The following is an 18,816-nucleotide window of genomic DNA, read 5'->3' as shown; positions in this document are numbered from 1 at the left end:
CATGTTCGAAATCCTCTGCCTTCTTCCTCTACTAAATTTCTCTCCTCCCATTTTTCTCACTGTTTTCCGTTTCCATTTCTCTTCTTCTATTAATCCCTCTCCTTCCATTTTTTGACTCATTGCTTTCCATTTCTATTTCTCTTCTTCTATTTCGTTTGATACAATTGTTCCCACACTTCTCCCTTGATCACAAACTATACTGGTTCGTTACTCTACTAAATTTTTATTTTTAAGAATAATTATAAATTTATTTTTGTTTCTTATATTATTAATTTTTTTATAGATTCTTTTTTTTTTTTTTTTTTTTTTTTGTAGTTGTTGCCAAATAACAAATAACAGGAAAAAATGGTGAACATTGTCACTTTGAAGGAAAAAAAAAACTATCGTCGAATTTGTGAGTTGAACTTTAACTTTTATTTATTAGTAGTTTTTTGTTTTTAATATTTGTTTATGCTAAATATATCATTTTTATTTCTTATATTGATGTCTACCATGATAATGTTAATATTTAATATTATTTTTTTAATTGAAGATCAATAAGTAATTATATTTATTTGTCGGTTTTTTTTTTTAATGATATTCTATATTTTAGTATTGTTTTTTAGTTAACAAGTTTAGTATAGTTTAAAATGTTTAGTTTATTGTTATGTTTAAAAAGTTGATATTTATAGTTTAATAAAAATTACTGTGATAGTTAACAAGTTTAGTATAGTTTAAAAGTTTAGTTTATTCTTATGATATTTGATTTCTTTAGTATTAATTTTGATGTTTATAGTGTTAAAATGTTTAGTTTATTGTTATATTTAAAAAGTTGATATTTATAGTTTAAACGCTTTAGTATTTTTAGTTTAATACAAAATTATTGTGATTTTTTTTAATATATTTCTTATGATATTTGATTTTTCTAGTATTAGCTTTGAAAAATATAATTTAAAATAGTTTGAAGAAGTTTAATTTAATTTAATTTTTTATTTTATATTAAATTTGAAAAAAGAGTTTTAAAAAGTTTACCTCATTGTAACTTGAAAAGTTTAATTTGTTGTTATGTTTAAAAATAATTATAAAAAGTTGTACATTATTCTTTTAATTAAATTGTACATTATTCTTTTAATTAAGTTGTATATTATTCTTCTAATTGAGAAATAAATATTTTTTTAATTGAGAAATAAATATTTTTTTTCCTTTCAGATCATGGCTTTAAACCCAGGACCTGTTGATCCCGATGTTTTGTACGACCAGTCCATTCATCGATCATCTGTTGTATGGCGAGATCGTACTACTGGAGAAATATCTTGCAGGCGTCGAGAGGCAGTTCTCCAGTGCACTATCCCACTCCACTCTCGAATACTACTGCTACTGTGCACATCTGGATTCTATAGGTTGCCCGATTGGGATTTATTTAGTTGGATTGGCATCTGATCACAGCCTTGGTCAAGAGATGGAGGCCTGAGATGCATACATTTCATATGTCTGTTGGAGTGCACTATCACTCTACAAGACATAGAAATGTTGTTGGGGTTACCTGTTGACGGTGAGTGGGTCACCGAAGTGATGTACGATGACTGGTCACAAGTTTGTCAACTGTAACTCGGTGTGATCCCACCTGCCGACAAAATTAAAGGATTGAGGTTAAGTTTGATATGGTTAGGAACACAATTCCGTGAGCTCACAAATGATGCAGAGGAGAAAACTTTCATAAGATATGCACGAGCATATATACTACAAATGATGGATGGAAGTATGTTTTCCGACAAATCAAGTCATTTTGTTTACTTGATGTTCCTGCCACTATTAGCTAACCTCTATGATGGGGGCGGTATTCGTGGGGTGGAGCATGTTTGGCATGGTTGTATAGACAACTATGCAAAGCAACAAGATCTGAGGTTCGAGAGATAGGTGGGTCTCTTATACTTTTGCAACTATGGGCTTGGGAGTGATTTCCAACAATGGCTCCACAGCACAACATGTTAATGACGCTCAGTTAGCTGGACGAGCCTACGGTTCTCGGTATGTTGTTTTAATTCAATTTAATTTTATATCACTGATTTAGTTAAGTTAGATTCTAAATTATCAATTTAAAAATTTAGGTGGAGAAACAAATTTTGTATGACTAGGACAACCACACATGTAGTCAGCCAGTACATATACATGTTTGATCTGCTTCAACCTGATCAGATACATTACATTGAACCTAATTGATTATTTTATATACATTTTTATTGTATTTGTCTTTAATGTTCTCCAATATAATATTTTGTGTTTCAGGTTATTTTAAGAGTCGTAAAAATTATTATGCATACTTTGCCCAATTTTTGTACGAATGGTCAAAATATATGGTGGACGATGAGTCCTCTCATATGTTTTTACATTGGTGAGTGGCATCTTCCTAGTGATGAGACAATTCGATTTTCAACAGGAATATCCCATCGCCTTGTAATACTGAACCCCTATTGCATGATATTTGACTTAAGGACTGGAGATTGTCCGAAAAAGTTACACATTTGGTAGTGCAATGGCACTATCGTGCAAGGTTTATTGCAGTGGGAGTTTGTATTGAACAGTTTGACAGAAATATCACTCAAGATTATATTCATTGGTATAATAATATCACGAGGCGCTACGTCACTCGTCCGTGAGCAGCTGTGGGTCATCTGGTAAATGAATGAATATTATCTATTATTTTTAATTTAAATTTATTTTAAATATTATCTAATTGTTTTATAATTCACAGAGATCGAACAACAGTAGACTTCGTAATGTTGTGAATGATCCGAACTAGGTTCTTGCGATATGTAGTGACAACCAAAGCTATATGGAGGAGATACATTATATGTACAATATACCTATTGTTTCTCCACCAGCTCCTAGATGTAGAAGGACCTGTTCAGGAAGAGGATGAGTTTGATGAGGTTGCCCATAATGTGGAAGAGTTATTTCCCTGTGATACAGACACAGAGTTAAACTGATTATGTTAGTTCGATGATGATGATGCCAACATTTGGTTCAGGACATTATGACTCAGAGGTTGGTCCTTCGTCTTCATACGTGTATGGACATGGTCAGGGTCGTAGAGAGCATAATGAATATTTATATTATGAAGCACCTGCAGAGGTACCAGAGCAATATCAAAAAGAACCCGAGCAACCTCAAGTTCGAATCGACGACGACAACCAGCTCGAAATCGACAACGTCCACCTTGTGAGACACATTGATTTTTGTAATTATTTTTATATAAATGAGATATTTTAATTTACACTTTTTTATTTTTATGAGATATTATTTTTTTTAATTTATTCTTTTTAGAGTTTAAATAAAATAATAAAATATTTTTAGAAATTGTTTTTATAAAATAGAAAATTAAAAAAAAAAGAAAAATAAAGAAGAAAGTCGAATGTCTAAATTATTAAAAAAAGAAAAAAAAAATCTAAAGGTCGAGGGTTCGAAATTCGACCTACCTAGGTCGAATTTTAAACTCTCGACCTATTTAAAAAAAAACAACAACGATATTTTTAAATAGTTTTAAAAGTATAATATTTTTCTAAATAGTTTTTAAAACTCCAGTATATTTTTAATTTTCTCCTTTTTATTAGTATAATAATAACATATAATAATTCTAAACTTTTCTAAAAAATAATAATAATTCTAAATTTATTGTATTACTATTTATTTTTATGGTAATGCTTTTTCTTTTAACAATTTATTTGATACTAAAAAATGGGACATGGCAAGAATAGTAAATTTAAAACCGAACCGTTTTTAATTTAAAGAACAAAATTGAATTTAAAATCAAACCATTTTTAATTAAAAAAAATATAACATAGGTTTTTTAAAAATGTCAAAACCGAATTTGAAATCGAACCGAACCGCATTCGAATAAATAAATTGATTCGGTTCGGTTTTACATATTAGAAAATTCGGTTTGGTTTCAGTTTCGATTCGAATTGACCACCAAAATCGAACCGAACCGTTTCCACCCTAGTAAATGATCAATGGACTTCCGATTTCCATTCCAAAAAGTTATATATAACTTACTCATATTTTCTTTCAAATATATATATTTAATCGATAGTTATTTTCAAATATAAGAAAATGAGATAACTTATTTATAAATATGGTTAAATGTCATTGTCTAATAGACAATAATAGATATTGATAAATATCTATCAAAGTTTTTCATTGTCTATTACTAATAGACAATAAAAATATTTTCAACAATTTTATCATTTAAAACAATTACCTATAATAATTAATTTAATTCTTCATCCTTATTTTCAGTAAGTACACGAGGCCTTATAGTAAAATTTTCACCATTTAACAATCTACCAACTTGCGTATATTTAACTAGCTTGAAGAGGTTAAAACATCTCTCTCTTATTTGAAGTCAAAGTATCTATATATCTTTTTTTTTTAAGTCCAAAGATTCCATCTTTTACTCCGTAATTATTATTATTAAATTAAAGAAAATACAGTTTAAATTAAAAGTAAATATAATATTTAAAAGTGAATCTATACATCAAATCTCCCTTTTTATTATTCCTCTCTCGATGCATATATATTAAAAACATATAAAAGTTCTCCTTCTCCTTTTTCTAAAGGTTTTTTATTGCTTAAAAAATCAATCAATAAATAAAAATTGAAGTACATGGTTGCAAAGTTTGAAACTCTTTACTAAAAGGTATATCTCAGGGGGAAAAAAATCATATTTTTAACATATTTTTAGAGAAGATAACTTAATTGAAGTATATGATTATAACGTAGTTTTTTAGTTTTTTTTTAATTTATTAATCATATAACTTATAAAAAGGTAAGTATAATAATGTTAAAACTATTTATTTAAATGACAAAAAATTTGTCCACAAGTCAGTAAATATCAATTATATAGCACCTCCAAGTTTTACAAAATACTTAAAAAATAAACATTGGATAAAATCTATATATAAATATCATGCCACCATCAATTATAAATTTGTATTAAAAAAAACTATTTAATTCCATCATCGTTCCCATAATAGTTCCGTTTATCACAAGGGAAACTGGTACCAAAAAATAATAATAATAATAATAATTTAATACTACAGAGTTTGGAAAAGAATAGTTTAAAATAAATGAAATAATATTAGAATAAAGTCAAATGAGAAACTTATCTTAAAACTTGAAAGAGAAGCTTAAGTGGGCGTGGAATATTTCTCCGAAATTTTTGTGGATTCTTTGAAAAGTGAAAAATCCAGAAATTTCTGTTATTATTATTTTAAATTTAAAGGAAATAAAAGAATAAATGTACAATTTAACCATTTAAATAATAATAATAATAATAAAAAAAATACAGTGCCTTGGTGTTGCAAACCTTATCCACAAGTGGGGCCTACTTTTCGTAATTATCCAAAATCACACCACGTGGACAGAACACGCTTACGTGTCCAAAAATTTTCGACACGTTTCGCGTTTGTCCAATCACAGCAATTCTAAAAACGGAAAGCCAAAATAACTGACATAGTGCTTCAACTATTGTCAGGTGGGTCCCACGTTTTGCTCACGTGCTAGCACGTGCCTTCGAATAAAACGACAAATTTAAGACTGTCATCATCTGGCCGCTATTTCCCCAAGAAAATTATCCATATTTTTTTCATACCATCAAGTAAGGACAATTTCTGAGGAAACTTCTAGTATTTCTTTTTTTCTTTTTCTTTTCGAATTTTCTTTAGTGGTCCTCTTAAGTTACACCACCCATTTACTTTATAATTCTTTTCTAATTTTCGAAAATAAATACAATCTTCATTTTTTGTTTTTAGTTTTAAAAAAGTAAGTTTATTTTATCTCAATTTTTTATAATGATTTACATATTATTTAAGTGTAAGAATTGAATTTCTAATATGTTGAGATATTTAGGCCTTAATTGATGTGTTATGCATATATTTAGGCTATAATTAGATTAATGTCCTTTCTAAAATTTTTCTACGTAAATCTCAAGTTAATATATAAGTTAACATACAAAAATTATTCATTTAAATATTGTTTTCACATGGTATCAGAGTTCAATTCCTAGGGTTTTCTAATTTTCAGGGTTTTCTCTGATCTTTGCCTCCGTAGATGGTTGATCGACTATCATCATCAACCTGCAGTCTAGGTCGCAAGTGACCCTTACAGTTCTAACCGTCGGCATCCCTTAGTCCAATTGCTCCTCAAATCTCTGTCTTTGCACCATTAGACCAACCCCTGCACAACCCTCGAACATAGACTCGACCCTCAATCTCCACTATGAAGAACTTGATCCTCGATCTAACTCGATCAAAGCCTTGATCTGGTCCAGAACTCGATCCTCGATCAAACTCGATCCAAGTCTTGATCCGGTCCAGAACTCGATCCTCAGTCGAACTTGATCCCTGATCCTCGATCCAGAACTCGACCCTTGATCCCTGGTCCAAAACTCGACCCTCGAATCCTCGATTCCTGATCCCCGATCTGGTCCAAAACTCCATTCCCTAGGGTTGCCCAATCTCGTGTCACTCGACCATATCCATTTACTCCATCGAAGCTATGGTTTCACAAATACTCAATTCATTTCACTACATCGGTTCGGTTCAACCGGTCTGATTTAGTCATTCTGGTCCAATTCGATCAGTCCAAACCAGCTTAGTTCTCTCAATTTGGTTCAGTTCAGTTAGCCAAGTTAGTTTAATTTAACCACCACGTTTGGTTCAGTTTGGTTCTTAGTTGATTCTTTTTCAATTTCAGTCAGTTTTTAGATTTTTTATAGTCTCTATTTCCTTTTATCTTTTATTTTCTGATCTTTGCATAGATCTTTGTTTTCGGCTCCGAAGTTCGTGGGTTTTGTTTTAGATCGTTATGAAGGTCTTTATTTCTAGCCTAGAAGTACTATGTGTTCTAGTTCTTCATGGGTTTCTGCTTCTTGCCCAGATCTACCGTGTTTTGATTCAGAATTGCTTCTTTAGTTTCTGTCATCTAATTGCTTCAGTTTACCAGCTCACAAACTCAAGTTGTTTATATCACCTTGAGTTTGAGGGAGAGTGTTGAGATATTTAGACCTTAATTTATGTATATGCATAAATTTAGGCTATAATTAGGTTATCGTCATTTTTATAAATTCCCTATGTAAATCACAAGTTAATATACAGAAATTATTCATTCAAATATTGTTTCCACGTAACTGAATTCTAAAAAAAATACCAAAGATTTTAATTTGGCTTTGATCTTTTAAAATTCTAATAAAAAGTAAATAACAAAGCACGGAATTTAATAATAGAGTGTTTATATACTTGGTTTTCAAAACCTAAAGCAAAAAGTCAAGGTTTAAGTGTTCAATTCTATAAACCAAGGCTAACTGTTATCTATGCTTTGTTTTTCTACGTATTAAGAGTATTATCAAAATTTAAACTAAAATTTAAGAGCTAGAACAAGTAATGTTTAAAATTTTGCTAAGAATAATCAAATGTTTACATTGATTAATGACAACCATAATTTCTAATTATGAGAAAACAACCTAAGTGAAATAATTTCATAATTAAGTTTAATTTTGGTAGCAATTGTCAAGGCTTTTCATATTATTATCTTTTATAGACCATATTATCGTAGACTATACCTATTTAAGAATGTTTTTTTTAAGTTACACTAAAATGCTGATCTCCACAAACTGCAACAGTTGAACCAAAAAAGGAAAAAGAAGAAGAAAAAAAAGAAAAAGAAAAAGAAAAAGAAAATAAAAAAAGAAAATGGGAGTATGCGAATTGCCAGTGGGGAGTCCGAATGGACTGGAATGGAGGATGACGTGGAAGGTTGGGGGTGGGGGCAATTAGGTCAATTCAGTTTGCCGTCTGGAAAAGCTGTATAAGTTTGAACGGGGGAGATTTCGTTTCATCCTCCACCGAGTTGAAACCCAACGTAGCCGTTACCCCTTCTCTTCTACAAACAAAAACCACTGTAATTTTCCGAATCCGTGTTTTCTTCTACGAAGGAGATTTCCTTTTCCTTTCCCGACTGACTCGCTTCAACTTGACTCAGTGAGAACGATTCGGTTCCGACTGAGTTTCTCAAGGATCGCTGTTTTCTTTTTTGTTTCCTTCTGGCGGCTTAATGGTTCAGCTCATGAATTCCAGGACGGAGAAGATTCCGACGACGAAGAGGCTGAAGAAAGAGGTCGAGGATTCTTTGGAAGACCTACTCGATCAGTTTCACAAGCGATCCAAATCCGACTTCTCTTCCGAGGTATTGCTCTGATTGTCTCTATCATCTGATTCAAATTGATTTGATTTCTTTACTTTGATTTCTGAGGTCCTTCGCTATCAATCCTGAACCGAATTCGCTAAACAAGTTCCCCAAATGTTGAAGCTTATCTGTGCTTGTTGATTAATTTTCGCCAATGAAAAAGGATTGGGAACAACTCCATTAGATTTATATTAGCCTTTCTTATTCTTCCCTAATCAATAAGATTTGTTATTAGAAGAAGTGTTTCTTTCTGGTTCTTCTATGGCGATTACCCCAAAAAAAACGGAGTACCTGGATGATATTTAGGATATTTCTAGTTGTGTTGATTCTTCTTCTGATGATGATGACGAACTTGTATTAGGGTTCTATATTTCTGAATTTGTTTTTGAATATGCAGAGATGGACATCAGAAGCCATTGCGTTTCCTGTATCATCCAGTCCGTACAATCCTCTAGATGAGCCAAGCCCGTTGGGTTTGAGCCTAAAAAAGAGTCCGTCCTTGTTGGATTTGATTCAAGCAAAACTTTCTCAAGAAACTGCTAAATTAGCGACTTTGAGCAAAAAAGACCACAAGGGAAGCAATGCTTTTAGTACTGCAGACAAACTCAAGGCTTCTAACTTCCCTGCGTTGATTCTTAAGATTGGTTCTTGGGAGGTACTTATAAATCTTTCCCCTTTTTGTTATAAATCTTTTCATTCTTTTCGTTACTTGCAAATTTGGAACTTTAACTGTTAAATTTGGTGTTTTTATTACTTGATGTTGAGAATGTTGTGTTGATTTGCAGTACAAGTCAAGATACGAGGGAGATTTAGTGGCAAAGTGTTACTTTGCAAAACATAAGTTGGTTTGGGAACTTTTAGATGGGAATCTTAAGAACAAGATAGAAATTCAATGGTCGGATATCGTCGCCCTGAAGGCTACTTATCCTGAGGACGGTCTCGGGACTTTGGATGTAGTGGTGAGTTAAATTTTTGTTGCCATTGTTTCCTTCATCAAGCTGTGGGAGTTCCACCTTATTTTCGAATGTTTTACACGGTGTTTTGATTCTCTTTTGTAGCTGGCGAGACAGCCCCTTTTCTTTAGGGAAATAAATCCACAGCCTAAAAAGCACACTTTATGGCAAGCAACGGCCGACTTTACTGGTGGAGAATCAAGCAGATATAGGTGCGTTGGTGTATTAATTTCTGGTGCTTTTGAGTATGAAAGACATTGAAAGAGACTGCTTAAATTAGTTGCATCGGCTTTATCTCGATCAAAATAACTTTAGTTTCTCCTTTATCCTTACTATTTTGGTTTGGTACACTGATTCTATTTTGTATACTTTCTGCAGAAGGCATTTCCTGCAGTGTTCACAAGGCTTGTTAAACAAGCATTTTGAGAAGCTTGTACGTTGCGACCCTCGTCTCAACTTTCTAAGCCAACAACCAGATATTGTGTTGGAATGTCCATATTTTAAAACCAATGGTCCAAGTGAATCCAAAGAAGGAATTGATTTGAAGGAGGGACCTACTTTCTTTAGTTTAGGTATGGTGTCCCCATCTGGAACTCAATCACCTTCCTCGGTTAAAGAACACGAGTGTCCAGCTGGTGCTTCTGAAGAATATTCTGAGAAATCTCCATCACCTAACTCAGGTAACAACATGAATCAACAGTTGAAATTATGAGCATAATTAAGGATGAGTCCACCTACCATTTATGTTTTAAAATTTGTATAACTATAACTCTTTAACTGACTTTACCCTTAACTTTGCAAGTATTCTGATGTGTCAAGTAATACATTTTAGGGCTGGAAGCTCAAGTGACAACTGAAGAGTTGAGAAACGATAGATCTGAATGTTCAAGACTGTTAAATAAATGGGATCAAGTCATGGTTCCTGGAATTCGGCCATCGATGTCTGTAAGTGATTTTGTCAACCATATTGAACACTGCCTATCACAGCAGATGACACCCAACGGTCCCATGTTTTCTGAAGAAAATCAACAAAGCAGAGAGGCCTTAGAGGGAATCACACAGTATCTTTTTGGTGATTCTCAACATGCATCTGACTCCGATGAGCAGACCATCATGTCCAGGGTGAATTCCCTATGCTGTCTTCTGCAGAAGGATTCTTGTATGGCTAAGACCTTGCAAGCCAAAGCTGGTAATAATAGCCTCGATGTTGTAGGTGGAAGCACCTTCCCTATTGCTGCATCAGAATACGAAATTGTGAATCGAGAAGGCTTACCTGCACGCAATGGCTTTGAATCAAGCAAACACGTAGCAATGTCGAGGAACGATTCAGTTGGTGAGCTGCTACTTAATCTTCCAAGAATAGCTTCTCTCCCTCAGTTTTTGTTCAACTTGTTCGATGATTCCGATGATCGTGCTAGATAACCTTTGTTTTGGTTCAACTTGTTAATAGAAAGTCTAGCAAAACCCATAAATCAGGTCTCTACTGAAAAGCAAAAGAAAAAAGGAATAGAAAAATCCGCCCCTATAGTTCGATTTCTGTGTAGAGTTAGATGAATAACCGGTGCCTCTTTATAAGTCAACTTTTGTAAATATAGGCAAGGTGCTTAATGTATATGTAGCTGTATCAACTAACAGCTAAGTGTCTCTTTTTTTGTCTCGACTTTGTAAGAACCAGATTTGATGTTTGAAGCTTTGTTGGCAAGTGTATTCTCTCTCTCGTAATGAACCAATCTTTAGATAAGAAACAAACAAATAGTAGCCTGTTCAGAGTTCTACTTAAGATGGCAAAGCCAAAGCAAGTGCTTGGGCCTAAGAAATGTAACAAGTGGAAGTTTTAACATTCTGGTCAAGGAAAAATAAGGAACGAAAATGTTTATTTAGATGACTTGGCATTTCTGGGGGGCGAATCACTTCAGATGAAAAGGGGTCCTAGAAGAATGTCTTCTCTTTCTTGCATCTAATGGATTTCATCTTTTTCTTTTCCCCCTCTAATTCTCTCCTTATCCATCTTTTTCCCTTTCGGTGGCCAAATATGGGGGACAACAGGGGTCTTCAAGATCAGTGTAAAAGGAAAAGAATCTGCAATTTTTCGCACACTATATATAGAGAGAATTCACATGAAGACGTCCCCATTCGGAGAAACAAAAAAAGGAGCTTTCGTGCATTATACAGGCTACAAAGAAACAGCTCATGTGTGTTGATAGCGATAGATATTCAAAAGAACATGAATGGTGAGAACGTTCAAAAAAGGAGTATCGTGCGATGCACCTGAAGAAAAACCCTGGCGAAGAGAAAAATGAGGAGAAAGGGAAAATTTTGATAATCGAGCTAGAACGGAATACTGGGAAGTTAGTCTCTTTTAACATGCTGCGAACCCCTCAGATGTGAGAAAACCAAGGATGCTACCATTGCGATTGAGTAGCCGAGTATTGCCCCATAACTCACACAAATTGGCCATTCCTGCATATTAAAGTAATCTGTATTTAATATAGTTCACATAGATGCGAGAAAACCAAGACTTTCGAGGTTAGGAGCACTAGATGTAGAAATGATGTCCACAAAATAGCGTAGACAGAAATTGGAACCAAATCCTGATAGACATCTTATTTGAATCCGATATAAAACCATGGGCACATAAAATGTCTACTGAATTATTCTTTTTCGTGGATAAGTCCTGAAAACATTTGAGTGCAAGTTCACAAGTTTGCGACGAGCAAACTTGGTTCATTCTTTTTTCCTTAGGATGCCTACAAATTATGAATAGATCCAAGAAAACCAGGCACAACCATTTAGCATTCTACCGTTGAATCCACGGGTTAGATATAAGCAGACTTGACTCCACCGTTTTTAGGATGCCTTGAAATCATGCAATATTTTAAATTTCCTAGTTCAAACTAAAGACTGCTAATTGACATTATTGGATGTCACTAAGGTTTGACATGCGAAAGTTTAAATTTCCTAGTTCAAACTAAAGACTGCTAATTGACATTATTGGATGTCACTAAGGTTTGACATGCGAAAGTTTGATGGGGATAACACAAATGCTGTATGAAAAACAAGTACCTGCCATGGCCTTTCCCAATCAAGTGGCATGGGCCATGCGCCAAACCATGCTCCAATAATGGCACCATGTGCTGGAATGCATATCATGTGATCAATAGTTCCATTTGGCCTGCAATTCCACAGCATTCACTCTATATAAACATTTCATTTTAAATTTGTATTTACCTAATTAAATGTGAACTAAATATCTTGCAAGTAAAAGAATACATTCACGTCAAGTAGGTAAGTTTAAATGAACAGACTAAGAGAAGGAAGAGAGATAATGTCTGGAGGAATACTTTGTGTAAGCAAATAGGCGCTGCCAATCTCTCCATGATGAACCAAAGACACACGCTGAAGGCACGATCTACAAGAATACCAGCAAGAAACATTACCGTTAAAGGAAAGCATATTTATACCAATATGTGAAGAAAAGGAGAAATCATGAAGAAATCTGCTTTCTAACACAGCATTACATCTACCCCGAAATTTTAGTACAAAGAGAATGACATCGCAAAGCAAACAGAAAATACTGTCTAAATACAAGAAAAGCTCCATTTTCATGAATCACGGAGTAGTCTTTACTAATTTCAGAGTTTAAAAATATAGCCAAGACAACTGAAAGCAAAAATATAGGTCCCACTCATCTTAAGGATGCACGACAATAGCCAATGGCAACCATACATGTTTCAGAAAGGTTGAAGAACTTAAAACAATATAGTTAGATACATATCCATCGAAGGAAATGTATTAAAGAATTGCTTGCTTACATTGAACAATGACATCACAAGTGACCAGTTAAGGGTCTTCACGAAGTATCTGTGCCAAGGAGAAGTACTCAGAGCATGCATACAAAAACGTATACAGGATCAAATATATTATTAATGACCGTCATAATTCGACCTCGAGAAAGTTTAGAGGTGTGGGACACCAATGTTTATAATTATAAAACGATCAGGCATGCCTAATGATGCTACTGTCGATTAATCTTCTTCCCAAGTAAATTCCACATGAAATATTCACAATATGGATTGAATGAAAAAGGAAAAAAAGTAGTGTTTCCATGAATGGTTATGATAAAATACCAGCTGTGACAGAGAGCAGATCTTGATTTATTTGTTGGACAAATTCTGGATTAAAATTTCCATTCAAACCATAATATTCAAAACTTGCAAATCCATGGGAGATGAAAAATATAGATTTTTAGTCACTAATTCACGTACTGAGCACCAACAGGCGCGCCTAGAACTATTGCTCCAAAAGCATTAATAACAGCACCTGCATAATAAAGGCCGCATCAGATGAACCAAACCACTATACATCTAAATGAATAAGCAAAACAAAAACGGCTATATCCTTCCTCCTGGACAAGTCCAATAACTCTCACAACACTTTATGTGAAGTGAGCTAAACACATTGTGAGATGTAGTTGACGACTTTAATGTGAATGATTTTCGCATTCAGAATTTAATTCCTCAAAATGCTTAATCACATGAACAGATGGAGAACAACTTCAAAACACTCATTAAACGAATGAAAATAAAAAAACAGGCAAGTGGAATGAGTTTTCTCCAACTAACCAGCGGGAAGTCCAAGCAAGCCTCGAGCCACAGCCTTCAAGTACTGCAAATTCACATAGAACACAGTCCAAGTTTTCATAACTCATTATCTGGTTTCAAAATAATACATTTTCTCATGAAAAAACAGACTAAAACGAAACAAGCTACGAGAATCAAGTATACCGAGCATTGCTGCCTGTCCGTACGATACCGGCTGTAAAGAAGAATCACAATCGGACATTCAATGGCCTGAGGAAGGAGAGAGAAGAAAGATGAATCAAAATGCAAGGAGTACATTCGAAAAGAGAAAGCAGAGGGGAATTGAGAGAAATACCAAAATCAAGAAGAGAGTGCGAGAAGGATCGGAGATGAGATCGGTGGAATAGATATAACGAGCAATCCAGAAAGCTAGGGCTAGCCCTAGGGCGCAGATCAGATGGAGGAAGAAGGCTTCTGAAATTGATATGGGAATCGAAGCTTCACAAGCCATCTCTTTCTTCTCCATCTCCATTGCCGTAGTTTCTCTTTGCTCAGGCAAACGCCCACTCCAAACTTTGATGAACGAGACCGGAGAGAGAATTGGATCTTTCGAAAGTGTGTTTATAAATACAAAAAATTCATTTTATTTGGTTATTATTATTTCTGAATTTTAAAATGTTGAACTTTTATTCGTTTGTTATTATTAGTACGTTGGTATAATGTTTTATTTATTAATTTAATAGACTTTTTATTAATTAATACTTAAAAACTTGTCAAATTGAGTCTAACGATGGGGTTTGAATCTTGAAATTTTTTTAGTAAATATTAAATGAAAAAAACTTAAGTGGCGACCTTTTCTAGTAAAATCAAAGCAAGAAACGATTTTTATGCAATGCCTTTAAAAAGTAAAGTTCAAGCTTTGTTTTGAAGGCTCAATTCAAAGCTATATTATTTTGGAAGAAAATAAAATTGGGGAGAATCACAAAACTAATGAGGAATAAATAATCTTCTATTTTCATTCATTCAATGAAGAATTCTACACCCATATTTATATGTTGTGTTTGAGTAAATAATGTAAATACAAATCTAGTTCAAACAAACCTAAAAATGAGATAACAAAATGACTATTCTATAACTTTCAACAATGGACTAGTTCACTGCTATATACAAACAGAAATTGACTTGGAAAAAAACTAAAACTCCCCCTTAAGATCGAGCGTGTAAATTTAAAACATCCACTGACAAGGATGACACTTCAACTCACTTGACAAAAGAAGAATGCCAGCTTAGAGCCAGCTTAGTCACCACCGTAGCTTGTCTCTCTCCCCAAATCGATTCTGGTATATCAAGCAGCTGTCCGGTCACCTGCATACCTAAAATGGACAGAGTTTGTTAAATTAGATTCCTCTCCATTTTGTCGTTTTATGTATTTAATTGTTGTATATAAATCATCAATTCATTCTGTAAAGAACATGAAAAAAGAAAGAAGGAAAATATACATACTGATATACAGAAGGAAGAAGAAAGTTACTTTCCTCACGTAAGCTTCTCTGTCTCTTCCTTTCTCTCTGTCCTTTGTCAGCCATTTTCTTGCTTTTTCTTAGCTATTTCGACTTGGTATCAGAGCTACTAGCTACTCTCTTGGTAAGCGAAAAAACGATCCTGAAATGGCAAATCCACCTACTACCCATCAGCTTACCTTTCCTGCAATCGTTAATAGTGGAAACATTACAAATCTACCCCTCAATTAGCTACTAAACCAGGTGACATTCATTAAGATAGATAGGTCCAATTTTCTCCTTTGGCAAAACCTAGCATGGCCAATCCTCAGAAGCTACCGTCTGGAAGGCTTTCTAACCGGAGAAAATCCTTGCCCAAGCCGTTTCATTGTCAGGCAAACCAATGAAAACTCAGGTGAAAGTTCAAGTGCTGATCCAAGCCCTGCAACTTCAGCAGGAGCTGAGCTACAACCTAATCCAGCTTATGATGCGTGGATAGCAGTTGATCAACTACTGTTAGGTTGGCTTTACAACTCCATGAATCAAGACATTGTTACGCAAGTAATAGGACACCAAACAATAAGGGAGCTGTGGGAAGATGTCAAAGGGCTTGTTGGAGTTCAATTGAGGGTTGAAACTGACTACCTGAAGAGAATGTTTCAACAAACTCGCAAAGCTGCCCTGAAGATGAGTGAGTACTTAACCTTAATGAAGAAATATGCTGACAGTCTTGCTCTTGCAGGTTCACCAGTGTTTCCTTCTGACCTTATTTCCTAAGTGTTGGTTGGCCTGGATGAGGAGTACAATCTGGTTGTTATAGCTGTGCAAAGCAAAGGCACAACCAAGTGGTCTGATCTTCAATCTGACTTGTTATCTTATGAGAAAAGACTTGAGTATCAGCTGGCTATCAAGTCTGGTGTTATTGGTATGACAAATATGTCTATTTCCCCAAACTCTCCATTAGTAAATGTAGTACAAAATAGTCTTAATTTATCAAACTCCCATCGAAACACCTATGGATACAATCAGTCCTCAAACTAAAGAGGTGGAGGAGGAAGAAGTAGAGGGCGCGGTCGATGGAACAATGCCTCTACAACCAGGCCTACCTACCAAACTTGTGGAAAGATAGGCCACACTGCTGATATCTGTTATTTCAGGTACAACAAAGAGTTCAATAATCCTAGACAGACACATACTCAAGCTGAATCTACTCAGCTACCCGCAAATAGACATAAAAAACAACCCTCCTCAACGTTAATTGCTCACTCAACAGTTGCCTCCCCTGAAATAGTAGCTGACCTTAATTGGTATGTTGACAGTGGAGCCTCAATACATGTAACCAGCAACCCAGCCTTCCTTAAATCCTCCTCCAACTACACAGGTAATGATAGAGTTCTTATTGGTAATGGTACTCCTCTTAGTATATCTCAGTCAGGACACTCCAAATTACACACTGAGAATGGCATTCTGTCCTTACTAAACATACTTTATGTACCTGCAATCACCAAAAATCTAGTCAGTGTGTCCAAATTAGTAAATGATAATAATGTTGTGGTTGAATTTCATGCTGAATTTTGTGTGGTTAAGGACAAAGACTCGGGGGTGGCACTTCTGACCGGACAACTTAAAGATGGACTCTACCTTTTAGATAATGTCAACCAGCTGAAAATAAATCACCCTCCACATAAGGACCCTCAGGTGCTCATTTGACAAATTGGTCCAATCAGCTTTCCTTACATTCAGCTCTTACAACCAGCACTACTGTCTCCAAACTACTTCTCCATAGGTGATTAGGCCATCCATCCTCTAAAATTTTGTCTAAATTGACCAGTGGATGTAATCTTACTATGTCATATTTGTGGATGATTTCAACAGGTTCACTTGGCTTTATCCCCTAAAACAAAAGAGTGATACAATAGTTGCCTTTCAAAACTTCCAAGCTCTTGCTCGCACACAGTTTAATAGAACTACTAGGACTTTGCAAATGGATGGAGGAAGGGAATACCAACCTGTTGCTCACATGTGCACACAGCTGGGAATCCATATCAGACTGTCTTGTCCTCACACTTCAGCCCATAATTGTCGTGTTGAAGCAAACATAGGCATATTGTTGAGACTGGTTTAACACTCCTTGCTCAAGCTAGGATGCCCCTACATCTATGGTGGTATGCTTTTCAAACCATTGTGCTTCTTATTAATGGCTTTCTCTCTTCTGTTCTTTAGGATATCAGCCCAATGGAAGCACTACTTGGAAGAAAACTGGACCTGACATCCTTTAGAGTGTTTGGATGTGCCTGCTACCCACATCTATGGCCCTATCAGTCTCACAAATTTGATTTCCACAGCAAGAAGTTGGTCCTTCACCTATGCACAAAGGGTACCGTTGCTTCACTGATGATGGTAAAATAATTATCTCATGCCATGTGGTGTTTAATGAAGAGGATTTCCCCTTTCAAACTGGTTTTGCCAATAACCAACCCTCCAACCTTCCTACCTCAGCACCTCCAATCACTACTTGGTTTTCTCAACCATCAATAAACTTGCCCCAATCGTGTCAGTCACCAGTTACCCACCCTTCTCATCCATCTTAGGACCAACATCATAGTCTTAATCCCCTGTTAACCCCAATCACTCCACATTCAAACTCTGGTTTACCATCTCCAAGCTCTCCACTCATGTCTCCATCTCAAGCCTTACACAACTCACCAAATTCTTCTACAGACTCACTTCCACCAAATTCTCCTCCACAGCCCTTCTTCCAACATCAGCAAGTCTCAGCTCAGCCTTTACTAGGCACTCATCCCATGATCACTAGGGGTAAGGCAGGTGTCTTTAAGCCCAAAGTTTGGTCTACAGAACTTGTTACTGATTTCACTCAAGCTGAGCCACATACTGTTTCTCAAGCCCTATCAGTTCCACAATGGAAACTAGCAATGGTTGAAGAACGTACAGCCCTGCAGTGCACAAATACTTGGACACTAGTCCCTCCTCTCTCTACCTCCACTATAGTTGGCTGCAAATGGGTCTACAGATTAAAACGTGGTGCACAAGGATCAGTTCAGCGATTAAATCACGTCTTGTTGCCAAAGGCTTCCATCAGCACCCTGACTTTGATTATTTTGACACCTTCAGCCCTGTTGTCAAACCCCCCACTAACAGGATTATCCTCACACTTGCAGTCTCTCATCTCTGGCCACTTCGTCAAATAGACTTTAATAATGCCTTCCTTGATGGCACACTCAAAGAGACTGTTTATATGACTCAACCTCCGGGCTTTGAAAGTGCAACTTACCTTTACTATGTCTGCAAGCTCCATCGAGTAATTTATGGCCTTAAACAAGCCCCTCGAGCTTGGAATGATGAGCTGAAACGCTTCTTCTAGTTTCAAAGTAAGTTCCCTTGACACCTCCCTATATTATATGCAAACCTCATCATCTATTACCATGCTTCTTGTCTATGTGGATGACCTAATCCTTACAGGCAGTGATCCAGCCTATATTGATCATCTTGTATCCATATTCCACAACCAATTCTCCCTTAAAGATCTTGGCACACTTAGCAAAT

General features: G+C 35.2%; 2 protein-coding genes and 1 long non-coding RNA gene across 3 annotated transcripts; 2 read left to right on the top strand and 1 right to left on the bottom strand.

Annotated features, from left to right (window-relative positions):
* Nucleotides 1–9: 9 nt before the first annotated feature.
* On the top strand, nt 10–1,818 carry LOC120092080. Its single transcript, XR_005485908.1, has 3 exons — nt 10–202; nt 316–394; nt 1,189–1,818. It is a non-coding gene; the product is annotated as an uncharacterized LOC120092080 (long non-coding RNA).
* A 5,921-nt stretch (nt 1,819–7,739) lies between these two features.
* On the top strand, nt 7,740–10,981 carry LOC120090500. Its single transcript, XM_039048211.1, has 6 exons — nt 7,740–8,220; nt 8,618–8,875; nt 9,006–9,179; nt 9,279–9,385; nt 9,552–9,853; nt 10,006–10,981. Exons 1-6 carry the CDS (start codon nt 8,089–8,091, stop codon nt 10,593–10,595), a joined length of 1,563 nt encoding a protein of 520 aa, XP_038904139.1. The 5' UTR covers nt 7,740–8,088; the 3' UTR covers nt 10,596–10,981.
* Nucleotides 10,982–11,237: 256 nt separating this feature from the next.
* LOC120090501 (phosphatidylinositol-glycan biosynthesis class F protein) lies at nt 11,238–14,362 on the bottom strand. Its single transcript, XM_039048212.1, has 8 exons — nt 14,109–14,362; nt 13,958–14,023; nt 13,796–13,838; nt 13,439–13,493; nt 12,986–13,034; nt 12,515–12,582; nt 12,237–12,345; nt 11,238–11,633 (listed from the first exon to the last, which is right to left on the bottom strand). Exons 1-8 carry the CDS (start codon nt 14,283–14,285, stop codon nt 11,523–11,525), a joined length of 678 nt encoding a protein of 225 aa, XP_038904140.1. The 5' UTR covers nt 14,286–14,362; the 3' UTR covers nt 11,238–11,522.
* Nucleotides 14,363–18,816: the final 4,454 nt, after the last annotated feature.

Source organism: Benincasa hispida, chromosome 11, assembly GCF_009727055.1.
Source record: "Benincasa hispida cultivar B227 chromosome 11, ASM972705v1, whole genome shotgun sequence".
Lineage (NCBI taxonomy): Eukaryota > Viridiplantae > Streptophyta > Magnoliopsida > Cucurbitales > Cucurbitaceae > Benincasa > Benincasa hispida.
Note: the sequence above shows the minus strand (reverse complement) of the source record. Positions and strands in the feature narration are given on the sequence as shown.

Excerpts from the sequence above, each read along its gene's own strand:
- LOC120090500 (XM_039048211.1), top strand. The coding sequence starts at position 8,089 with ATGGTTCAGCTCATGAATTCCAGGACGGAGAAGATTCCGACGACGAAG. Across the intron at positions 9,386-9,551 it reads GGAGAATCAAGCAGATATAG|AAGGCATTTCCTGCAGTGTT; the intron begins GTGCGTTGGTGT and ends TACTTTCTGCAG. Across the intron at positions 9,854-10,005 it reads ATCTCCATCACCTAACTCAG|GGCTGGAAGCTCAAGTGACA; the intron begins GTAACAACATGA and ends AATACATTTTAG.
- LOC120090501 (XM_039048212.1), bottom strand. The coding sequence starts at position 14,285 with ATGGAGATGGAGAAGAAAGAGATGGCTTGTGAAGCTTCGATTCCCATA. Across the intron at positions 14,024-14,108 it reads GCACTCTCTTCTTGATTTTG|GCCATTGAATGTCCGATTGT; the intron begins GTATTTCTCTCA and ends CTCCTTCCTCAG. Across the intron at positions 12,583-12,985 it reads TTGTGATGTCATTGTTCAAT|ATCGTGCCTTCAGCGTGTGT; the intron begins GTAAGCAAGCAA and ends GTATTCTTGTAG.